Source organism: Gavia stellata, chromosome 2, assembly GCF_030936135.1.
Source record: "Gavia stellata isolate bGavSte3 chromosome 2, bGavSte3.hap2, whole genome shotgun sequence".
Taxonomy (NCBI): Eukaryota; Metazoa; Chordata; class Aves; order Gaviiformes; family Gaviidae; genus Gavia; species Gavia stellata.
In genome coordinates, this window is record NC_082595.1 from 31,457,539 (window position 1) to 31,469,088 (window position 11,550).

At 46.4% G+C, this 11,550-nt stretch overlaps 1 protein-coding gene across 1 annotated transcript; it reads right to left on the reverse strand.

Moving 5' to 3' along the window:
• Positions 1–232: 232 nt before the first annotated feature.
• Positions 233–11,287, reverse strand: CCSAP (centriole, cilia and spindle associated protein). Its single transcript, XM_059835651.1, has 3 exons — positions 10,990–11,287; positions 2,438–2,721; positions 233–592 (listed from the first exon to the last, which is right to left on the reverse strand). The coding sequence occupies exons 1-3, from the start codon at positions 11,285–11,287 to the stop codon at positions 419–421; spliced, it is 756 nt and encodes a 251-aa protein (XP_059691634.1). The 3' UTR covers positions 233–418.
• Positions 11,288–11,550: the final 263 nt, after the last annotated feature.

The window sequence follows — 11,550 nt, forward strand, 5'->3', positions numbered from 1 at the left end:
ATAAATGCAACCGCACCTCCATCACACCTTTAAAGTCTTTCCCCAATGCCAGTTCCCCATGACTTGGACTTTTAAAATAAGGAACAGATTTGTAACCAAGATCAAGAAAGTGTTTGCTTTGACTCCCTGTATGCTAAGGGTCCCAAATGCCCCCAAAACAAGTCAACTGAAGCATTAGAAAGATTCCCAAAAGGGGAACTGTTTAAAAGTTCGGGTAGCTGTATCTAAAAGACTCTTCAAATGTTATGGCTCCAACAGTACACCCCACTGTGAGGTAGGTAGCCAAGATAAAAATATTGTAACAAATATTTTAACAGCTGGAAACTCCCTATAAAAACCTTGCATAAGTAGTTTGGTTCCTTGCACCAGTGTCCTGATATGCGTAACTTCTTTTGAAGATGCCTAAGGGAATCCAAATTCACCGAGCTCTTGCTGAGTAGCATCTCATATACTCTGTCATCCAAGGGTTATCTGGTGGGGAGGGCTTTATTCGCCAAGCTTTCTCTGCTTCTGCTGATCGCACTCGCCTCTGAGAAAGCTTCCTTTTCTCCACTTGTCTCCTGTTCTTTGCTCGTAGAGCAGATTCATGGATCTAAAAGACCAGAGTTAGTATTAGAGCAGGAAAACAGCCTAGGAACCCCTCTAAGAAAGCTGAGGATCACTTTGTATTTGTCCCAGTCCCCATCCTGAAGAAACAGGGTTTGCTAGCAAGATAATATCTTCTTTAATTTGTAGTACCAGCGGAAGAGAAGCACAGAAATTTGTTAATGCTTCAAATTCTATCCTGCATTATCTTTCCCACTTCACGCTATTAAAAGATTCCAAAAATCCTGAGCATTTCTTAGTCTTACTCTGACATATTGTAAAAATCAATTCTATTTCTACCATTTTAAATTCTTAAACATCCCTCAATATTCCCAAGCATCCCTTAAAACCTAAGCCATAGTAGTAAGACAAATCCCTAGAGACTCCTTACTAGAGACTGAAGAACTTAATCTTGAGAACATGCTGTAGGCATGCCTACATACATTTTAATATTAATAAATTACCATATTTCCCCAAATTTAAGAGCCAGCTTCTATGTTTGCTTGCTTCTATCTCCAGATTTAAAACGCTGTCTCCCATCTCAATTAAGGGAAAGTAACACCTTTCAAACATTCAAGAAAAGTGACCTGGCCAGGCAGTAAGTAGTCAGTTCCCATGTAAAGAAACATTTTAGTGACAAAGCACCACATAATTGGAAGTGTTTCAGAAGTGTCCTGCCCATTCACTCCAAACTTAAGACCTGATCTTAGGGGTTCTGTAACTGTTTCTAGCATATGAAATATTTATACTAAGACTTTTAACATATCTGCTCAAGTCAGGCATCAACCTCTATTAGGCTTCAACATAAAGCACCAGTCAACTATTTCCACCACTGATCAAAGCTTATCAACCCAGTAACAGTATCCATTATCAGGAAGGGCAGCTTTTTTCAAGAGCTGCAGGGCCCAAGTTCCTCATTTCCCTCAAAGGGTTGAGCTGTCCAGGAAAGACAAGACTATGCTTCAAATCCCTTCCAAAACAGCCCATCAGAAGTCAGCTCCATCTTATACATCAAGAACACCACCCACCTTAATCCTCAGATATCTTGGGTCATAGATTCAGACTCTACATTAGTAGTAAGATAAAGACAAGACACTGGCAGGGATACATTAATGATTATGTTTTACCAACCTAGGAGAGTTACAGAAAAGAAATGGATCTGTTTTAACACTCCAACCTTAGTGTTTCTTGCTAAGCCAGGAAACAGACCCCACTACTGCAGAGTTCTGGTGCTGTCCATTAATTTTATTTGTGCTATTTTGCTAATACAAATACATCAACCCTGCAATCCATCAGCCATCCAATAGACCATTCTGCCATCAGCAAAAAGTTTGTGCTAGCAACCCACTGAAACAAGCTGCTAGACAGACATTTTAGCAGCTTCTCAGTGAGGCTCCTATTCCTAAGGAGTGCCCCAGGAAAAGTCACTCATTCACAGCACAAGTGCTACCCCAGTGTTTATATACCTGCCTGCTATGGGATGCCTGGTGCTAACTGCCTGCTGCTTTTCTCTTGTTTTCACGAAGTTCAGAATGCAGAAACACATTTATAACAGCCAGTTTTGCTCGTAGCACTGTAACAGCCAGAAATAAGATAGCCAAGTTTTAATCAGAACTTGCAAGTATTAGTCAAACATGGGAAGTTTCAAAAACAATTAACAGTTAAGACATGTTTGATTTGGACATGTTAAACCTCTTCAGGTTTATTGTGAGAATTTTTTTTAGCATTTCTTGCTAGAATCTCCATGCACTCAAAGGCATCCCTAAGAAGTTTTACCTAGATATTAGACTGATGTCTTATCTAGGCACTAAGTAGTCACTGCCCTTCAACAGAAACAGAAGCTTTTACTTACTTCATTTGCTGAAGCAGAAGCACAGACATTGTGAGTTTTCTGGCTTCCAGTATCTGTCTGTCTTTCTCCCCACCCATACAGAGCAAATGGATGTTTATTCTCCTTTGGTGCTTCTGTCTTTTGAGGACTTTTGGCTGATCTTCGATCATTTCGACTGGACAAGGCACTTTGACTTGGATGTCGTCCTGTACGGCTGGTTTTGTCTGCTTCCTTTACAGAAGTGTGTTCTACAGTTTTTTCTTGCTCTTCCCTTTGCTGCTTTTCTTGATCTTCTCTTTCTTTCTCTAAAGAAAAAATATAGTTAAGCTTTAAGCTCCCAATGACAACATATTAATGTCTGATTGCACAGCCTCTCTTAACATATCATTGAAGCTGTGCTTCTTTTAGAAATTGAGGAAGTCATTACTTCCTTAGTATACCTTGCTTAAATGCCTTCGTTCTTTCTTAGTGACTACAATATTTCCAAGCCCATCCCTCTGTACATCAGCTTTCACATACTTAAACATTCCTTTCAGTAGTGAGGCTACAGGTAACCAATAGCTCCAGGCAGTATATTAAGGACTGTTTCCAATGACCTTCTGTCTTCACTATTTCATCCTTCCATCTTTCAGACAGCAAAGAGATGGACTGCTGAATGTCATGTAGATGCTGCCAGCCAGTCAGAGATGAAGTCTGTAAAAGTATGTGTAATATTAAATCCCTCATATTATAAGCTTCCACTGAAAGAAGAGTGATTCATTTTCAAGCTCCCTGATTATACATAGATCTTGATTATGGTTTTCTGTTTATGGAGGAGAGGGGAGTATGAAACAAAGACTTACAAAGTGATAGATATCACCCTTGCTATCTGTTCAGTGAAGTGTTTTACATTTGAAGTACCACACTCTACAGCCAATACTCTGAGACTCATTTCCCCCACACATTCTTTTTAAACCTTCCATAACAAGTGTCCAGCATTTGTCCTCCAGGCATTGCATATGTAGAGTCAGGTTTGCAAGGGAGAGTTTGAAGTCTGTATCATTGTTAATTTGCAGATGTACACCAACACTGAAGGCTGAATCAGCATTATATAAGATATTAAATAATAAAAACACAGGGAAATAACTGTTCTATAAGATCCAATCTTCTTGCATTATAGAACTGTGGAGGAACCTAGTTGTCCTTTGTTTGTGGTGCCTCACAGCTAGCAGTTCTTGACATTTCCTGCATACTACTACTTACATACAAAAGTTTGGGTCTTAGACATCAGATGAAGTAAGCCAATATCTGGTATAGCACTGCAATACTTCATAAATGTAAGAGAAAGGCTGTAAGAAAGAAAGGCTGTAAGCCTTACAATAAGGTTGTGAGTTGTTTTAAACAAGTCTGTTTTATAAATCATGAAATATAGTCAAGTGAATGCCCATGGATAACAATTACTAACTGGAAAAGAATGGCCAAAGATTTTTCCCACCTTTGAGATCTGTAAGGTGTTACAAACTAGTGACAAGAGGTCTTGAACTATTCTGTTAATACTCAGTAAGTTTACAGACAACACCAAGTTGGGGAGGAGTGTTGATCTGCTCTAGGTTAGGAAGGCTCTACAGAGGGATCTGGACAGGCTGGATCAATGAGCCAAGGCCAATTGTATGAGGTTCAACAAGGCCAAGTCCCATGCTTGGGTCACAGCAACCCCATGCAATGCTACAGGCTTGGGGATGAGTGGCTGGAAAGCTGCCCAGCAGAAAAGGACCTGGGGGTGTTGGTCAACAGCCAGCTGAGTATGAGCCAGCAGTGTGCCCAGGTGGCCAAGAAGGCCAACAGCATCCTGGCCTGTATCAGAAATAGTGTGGCCAGCAGCACTAGGAAGTGATCATCCCCCTGTACTTGGCACTGGTGAGACTGCACCTTGAATACTGTGTTCAGCTTTGGGCCCCTCACTACAAGAAGAACATCTGAAGTGCTAGAGGGTGTCCAAAGAAGAATAGTGAAGCTGGTGAGGGGTCTGGAGCACAAGTCTTATGAGGAGCAGCTGAGGGAACTGGGGTTGTTTAGCCTAGAGAAGAGGAGGCTGAGGGGAGACCTTATCACTCTCTACAATTACCTGAAAGGGGATTGCAGAGAGGTGGGTGTCAGTGTCTTCTCCCAGGTAACAAGTGATAGGATGAGAGGAAACAGCCTCAAGTTGCACCAGGGGAGGTTTAGCTTGGATATTGGGAAAAATTTCTTCACTGAAAGGGTTATCAAGCATTGGAACCAGCTGCCCAGGGAAGTGATGGAGTCACCATCCCTGGAGGTATTTAGAAGACACGTAGATGTGGACATGGTTTAGTGGTAGACTTGGCAGTGTTAGGTTAACAGTTGGACTCGACCTTAAAGGTCTTTTACAACCTAAATGATTCTATGATTCTAATAAAATATACTGCTTACAGCATGTTAGTGAAATATGACTTTGGAAAAAGTAAATACACAGAACCCTGGTTTAGTTGTGCATCCTGCAAATCTTCAGCAGCAGTGTGGACAAGTTGGAGGTGCATGCTAGGCACTCAGCATGACCCCTCAGCATTGTGGGCACAAGCAGTCATTGTGATCTGAAGTCTTTTAGGCCAACCATGCCTTTTCTATAAAGGCAACTAAAGCCTTATTAACTTAACAGCACAGCAGTCCACTGGTAAGTGATTCTCCTTCAAGTGTCTACCTTTGAGCATTAGATGCTGCTTCTGCTAGACACAGTGATACATTCAAACTCTGCTGATAAACACGCTGAACTTGCAAGTTTTCTGCCACACCATTATTTCTGGTTGTGGTAGCAACCAGCAGCAAGCTATCTCTGTTCCAAGTCTCAGTGCTTTCAGCAACCACCAGTATACACTGGTGTGTATGGAAGGAATTCCTCCACTGGTGTAGAAGGAGTTCATCTAGTTTAAGGCTTGGTTACAGATTGAGAGGTTGACCACAAACAACTAGAACAAATTTTACCTAAGTGTCTTCATTAAAAGCAGAAGGGCTTGCCAATCCTGTGACACAATAGCAATCATTTTTCTAATTGCTATGATTTTGCTAGTCAAGCAAGTACATGCCCAATCTGACACTGCTTTAATTTTGTTTCTGCATCCATCCAGCTCTGATGAAATGGAAGTTACCTGCCTGGCAGACTGGTTAAGCATCATTTATTCTTGCACTCACTTTGCACTTGTAGGGTAAAGACATGAAGACTTGCCACATGCCCCAGCATTCCCATAAGGCAAGCCTCATGCTGTCTCTTCCTAACTGTTAGTCTTGCCAGCACATTTTCTACTTGGCTGCCAACCAGCTCAGAGGCCCTGGTGCTGGGCCCTGTTCAGGCTGGTCTATACACACATGCCTACCAAGCTGTGCAGGTGCAGCATTCAGCTACAGATGATACTGCAGTACAGCTGAGTATTTGTTTAAGAGTATCCAGCAGTGTTAAAGTATTTGGAGCTGTATTTGTTAAGCATTCAGTTGCATGTCCCCACAAAACAACCAAGAAGAGTAGTCAAGGCCAAAAGAGCAATAGAGTGAGAACAAAAGGCGGCCAGATGACTTTCACATATCTAAATATTGTGTGCACAAAGTTTCAGTCATTATAGCCAAGCCTGGATAAAAAGCAAGCAGCAGTGACCTCAATGTGGTAAAAGACCTGCTTTGCATAGTGTCCTGGGCTCTGGGACACACAGCTTCATGTCTAAGAAGGCAGCTCATTCATCACAGCTGCAACAGGCAGCACAGAGTATCCCCTTGCAAAATATTATCCATGCATCTCTCTACACAGCCCACTCCTAAGGACTAGATAGGTCCCCTTCTGTGTAAAGGCAACCATTATCCGAAGGAAGCACTGTTTTGAGAAAATAAGACACTGACAGGGGACATATTGCTGTCAATCCTGAAACAGGAATGCTTTTGTTTTGGGAAGCTGTTCCATCCTCCCTTCAAGGGAAAATGGCATCTTCCTTCTCTCAAAAGGAAAATGGAGCAACAAGGAGTTCATGAGCAGCAGATGTGGCATTTAGAGACTTAAAACCACAGGAAAGTGCAAACTCTGCAATTGCATGGATACTCTAGCTTTAAGATACTACTTCAAGGCAACAGCCATGCCTGGGGATGCTACTCACAAGGATATAGTTCCAGCTGGTGCAGAAATGATTGAGCCAGCTTGTCCCAAAATAGCAATGAAAGCATATGGGTAAATGGCACACAGAGTCCTGCGCACAGTCTTACAGTAAATGCTGTGTGCCAGAGCATACTATAGCACCTATTGAGCACCTGCTATTAAAGAAGGTATTTCAATGAATTCACTCCTACAGTGCGTTTATACAGAACTCAGTTGGTGAAGGCACAAGGCAGGTATCTTCAATAGTTATTTAAGCCTTTTATTTAAAACTATAGCTTATATCCAAGCTATTTGGTTAGGCATCCCATTTCTCAGAAGGGTAGAAAAGCAGTAGTTGATAGCAGGGTAGAAATTAGTCCCAGCTGCTCAGGAAGCCCAGCCACCAGCAACAGCTAACCATCTCCTTCCCATGCAGTGTGCCAGCTCCAGCAGAGACACAGGAAACTGAACTGACTGGCTGCAGCATTACAGGGATTAAACAGGAGAGGGAAAAAGCTAGGAACATTTAAAACTGCATCATGGATGCTAAGCAGAGCACACTGGACAGGAGGGGATTAAGTGCTTAGCAGGCAGAACAAGGCTGCCAGGCCCACCCAATATGGCTGTTGAAGCTCATGCCCAGAAGAGGTCACTTAACCCTGCTCCATCACCCTGCTTGCATAACAGCTCTCCTCCAGGGCTCAAGCAGGAAAAGCTCAAGTGGAGCTTCTCTCCCTCCCACAGTACTGCATGCTCTACAGGGCAGACCGGAATCCCATTTCAAAAGCTCTGTGACTTACTAGAAGTATCAACAACCACCTGATCAGACCCACAGGTCCTAGGGATCAACAGTATTGCCTCTATATAGAGATGTTTGATCTTTACAGCACTACCTCAGGTTCAGAAGCACTTTGTGCTTAAACTGCCATGGACAGAACTCAGAGTTTCCTGCTTTAGTACAAACACCTCTCCAAACAGGGCAGGTCTCCAAGGCCTCTTGAAGGGGGCATATACTCAGTTGTGGGTATGAACTGACTACAGCTGGGTAGATACAGCCAAAACATTGGAACATCATTGCTTCAAGACAGATCTTGTATGAAGCAGTGTTGGAGCTATCAGCAACACAGCAGTTCAGAGTTGATTAGATTCCCACAAGCTTCAACTGCAGCAGAGTTCACAAAGCAATGACTGGCTTGGCTTGACAGCAAAGCTTGTTTCCAACAAAAAAAAGTCAGAGCAACTTTGAATCACAGTACTATAAACCCCTAAACTGACACTGCCTTCTTCCCCCACCACAAGCTACTCCTTCCTATGTTCTTGGGCCAGCAAATACATCTGCAACATCATGGCAAACAAGACCAGGGAACAAGTTTGAAATTGGATCTTCTACCACTAATCCAGATCAGTCACTTTCCAGCTACTGTGTGGCAACTGCTTTGATACCAGCTTGTCACTGCTGTCATTTAAGACCTCTGCACAAAAATGCTGAAGGCGAAATGGCAATAAGGATTGAAAGACGCCTTCATCCTGCATGTGTGCGCAGCAGTATCATTTCACAAGCAACAGGTCTGACAGCAGTGCTGCTGCCAAGAGCTCCTGTCTTTCACTTACCATCCCACCGGGTTCTGTTGACAGTTTCGATGATGTGTCAACTAGACCAGTTGATTTAAGTCAAGATTTTGTTGGATTATGTTTAAAGCACATCTGTGCCTGGGCACATTCTACAGAACAGCCCCACAAACAATTGCTGGAAGTGAAGGGCCAGAAGAAATTAACCCAAAGTTGCCACCAAGCACACCTTAGTATCACTCAGCTATAGCTTAAGCATGAGATACAGTGACAAAACACGTTTGTCCTATGTGTTCTCAGGTGTTCACATTGGTAGTACTTCAGAGCAACACCACTAAACCTTATAGTCAATCTGCATACATCAGCTTTCTCTACACACACCAGAAGCATTTACAAACTGCTTTACAAACGCACACACAGGCTCATCTTAACAAGGGAAAGAAGCAACCATGGCCACACACACCATTACAAACAGGCTTTACCTCAGCTACTAGGCAACAGTGCTGGCCAAACACACTTGGCCACAAGCACTGTTGATACCACTCAGCCAGAAATCAGGTTCCCCACAGAACAGAGGGAAGCAGCAGTAGCCAGGTAACAGCCAGGATGCTGCAGCATGTGGGTGGGTGTCAGATTCAGAAGACAAAAGATGTCATCAACATGAGCACACTCAGCTACCCCCACACAGGGGTTCACTGTAGTTAAGTTCTTCCAGAAAAAACACGGTTGAAAATGGAAGATTCATGGAGTGGTAGTTTCTATGTTATCTCCTCCACATGTTTTAATAAGCCAGCCGCTAAGCAAAAGAAAAATACATCCTTATAATTGTCCAATACTGAATGAGTTGCTTGCTTACATATTAGTGTACACACAATAAATACATACAATAAATTTCCACTTCGTCCAGCTGCCCAAGCACAGTTGGTTTCAGTCCTTTTGCTAAGGACTTACAAAGCTCTTAAATGCTGGCAGAACTTATAAAAACATTTCTCCTAAGCCACTTGGCAAAGAAATGCATGTTAGCTAGAGGTTTTTCTCCCAGTATAAGTGTTCTGTTAGGTCCTTGCTATTTTACATTAGGTATTCCCTTACAGCAGCCATGGCAAAGTTGCATCAGCTATAGAGGCATAATTACCCAAAACTCCATCGACTGACAGGCAGCTGTTGCTCTGCAATCCCTTTGCCCCTGGTATAACATACATGAGGACACAACTACACATGCACTGGATAGTCACACATGCCATCACTGACCACAGAAAGTGCCTGCACGAGCAACACATCCACAGCTATCAAGTTTTTAGCCACTGCCAAAACCAACCCCCACCAGAATCAGGCTACCAAGTAACTCTAGCCAGATCTCTTCCCAGAGACAAGTCAGGGAGAGCCACAGGGAGCAGGCCAAGGACTGAGCAGACTGCACTGGCCAGCAGCCTCTAGCCTTGGCAACTGCCAGTCCCATCTAAATTGCAACAGGCTACCCGCTCCACCCCACTGGCTCAATGAGCAGAATGAAATTCTGGTCCCTGCCACAACTGCCCAAGATTAGCACATGTTCAAACTGCATCAGAACAGGTGGGAATGCAGAGTTCTGAGTGCAGCTTCAACAGCTTCCACCCTCCTCTCACTAGAGGCCAGGCCTTGAGACAGCCCATCAGGATGCATCTCCTGATTAGTCTCCCCAGTCCAAACAAGCACAGCTAACCCCAGAACAACCCCCAGGCAGCATGAGGCTTAACTGAACAATTCAAGGATTTCCTGTGCTACCACGCAACAGATATACAGCCGATTCAAAATACATTGCAGAACACCAGTCAATGGCTGCCAGGTAAAGTTTTCTTTCATTATAGGTAAGAGAAGATATCCTATGGGATAAAAAAATACCAACTTTGGAAGCTTGACAGTGTTGTTAGCTGTCTACCCACTCTGCACAGTTAATTCTTGAGACATCAAAAGGCAAGATATGCTAGAAGACAGAAATACTACTAGCTGTGCACCTGCTTAAGCCTACAGAGTTGTCTGCACTCAGCTACAAACCTAAGACCAAACCTCAGGCAGTGTTAAAAACCCAAGTCTTCAGCTGAGACAGATTACATGTGCAGGTGCACGAAAGCAATGGTGTTAAGTGCCAGTCACCAGCACAGTCCAACTTGCCGCTGCCACTGCTTTTGCCAGAGACCCAGCTTATATAATGGCAGAGATGCTCCGCTCCCATGGCAACAGTTTACATCAGTGGCTGTGACTCAGGATGAGAGTTACCACCGCTTGGCTCTTTAAAGAGACACCTCCGATGCCGCAGCTACAGCTTCTCCGCAGGCCTAGTAAGGAGTCAATTGATGGCACTTGATTGCCTTCAGTCAGGAAGGGAGAGCACTTCAGAAAGGCAGTGGGGCCTCAGCTAATGAGAGGTTTCACCCCGAGTCCCCGCTGGTCTGCCTTTCCTACACACCTCGTCTGGAGGTACCAAGCAGGAAGCCTCGCGGACCTCCCCATCTGTCTGACACGAACCGTGACGCCTGCCTTCCTCTGCACTGGCCCTGCAACACCATCGTCCTCCCGCAGGCACCGCCCGGGCCCCGCCACCGGACGCCTGCAGACACCCCCGGCCCAAGGGCGGGTAAGACGAGCAAAGGGGGGGGGCCGAGCGCCCCCCGCACGGCCACCCCGCAGGGTCCGGGCGCCGCCGGGGATAAAGGAGCGGCAGCCCACACCTCGCCAGGACGAAGCCATCTTTGACGCCCCCCGCAGAGGAGGGGTCAGGGCCCACCTGGCCCCCGACACTGGGCAGGGCGGCCCCGCCGGAGCTCGGACCGGAGCGCCGCGGCTGGCCGCGCCAGGCCCCCGAGCTCACCGGAGCACCCCGCCCCCCACCGCCGCCATTACCCGCGCTCCCTACCGGGGCTCGCCCGTCCCGCCTCGCTCGGCGCTGGCGGCGGCGCTGCCGCCGCCTCCTCCTGCGCGGCCGCGGGGCTGCCGGCGCCCGGCGGCGAGGGTGACCCGGCGGTGCTGCCGCCGCCGCTGCCGCTGTCCTGCTCCCAGCCGTCCCACAGCCAGGGCCGGTGCGCCTGCTCCAGGAGGCGGCGGCTGAGGCGGTAGCGCAGCAGCTCCAGGTAGCAGGCGCCGCACGACTCCCACTTGGGCTCCTTGAAGCGCTTCATGTACTCCGTCTTCACGCGCCGCGCCGGCACCACCATGGCGGGGCCAGGACGATCCGCAGCCGCCGCCGCCGCCGGGATCCGCCACGGGCCGAGCCCGCCCCCTCCCGCTGCAACGTTTAAATCCAAACAGCGGCGCCCGGCCCCGCCCCCGCCCGCCCCGCGCCAATCGCGGCTCGCCGCCGCCACCGCCCCCTCCCCGACCGCCTCCACCTTGCTGGCGTCACGGCGCGCGCGGGCTGTCACGCAGGGACGCCGCGGAGAGGAGGGGAGAGGGGCTCCGCCGCCCCCAGCGCGCACAG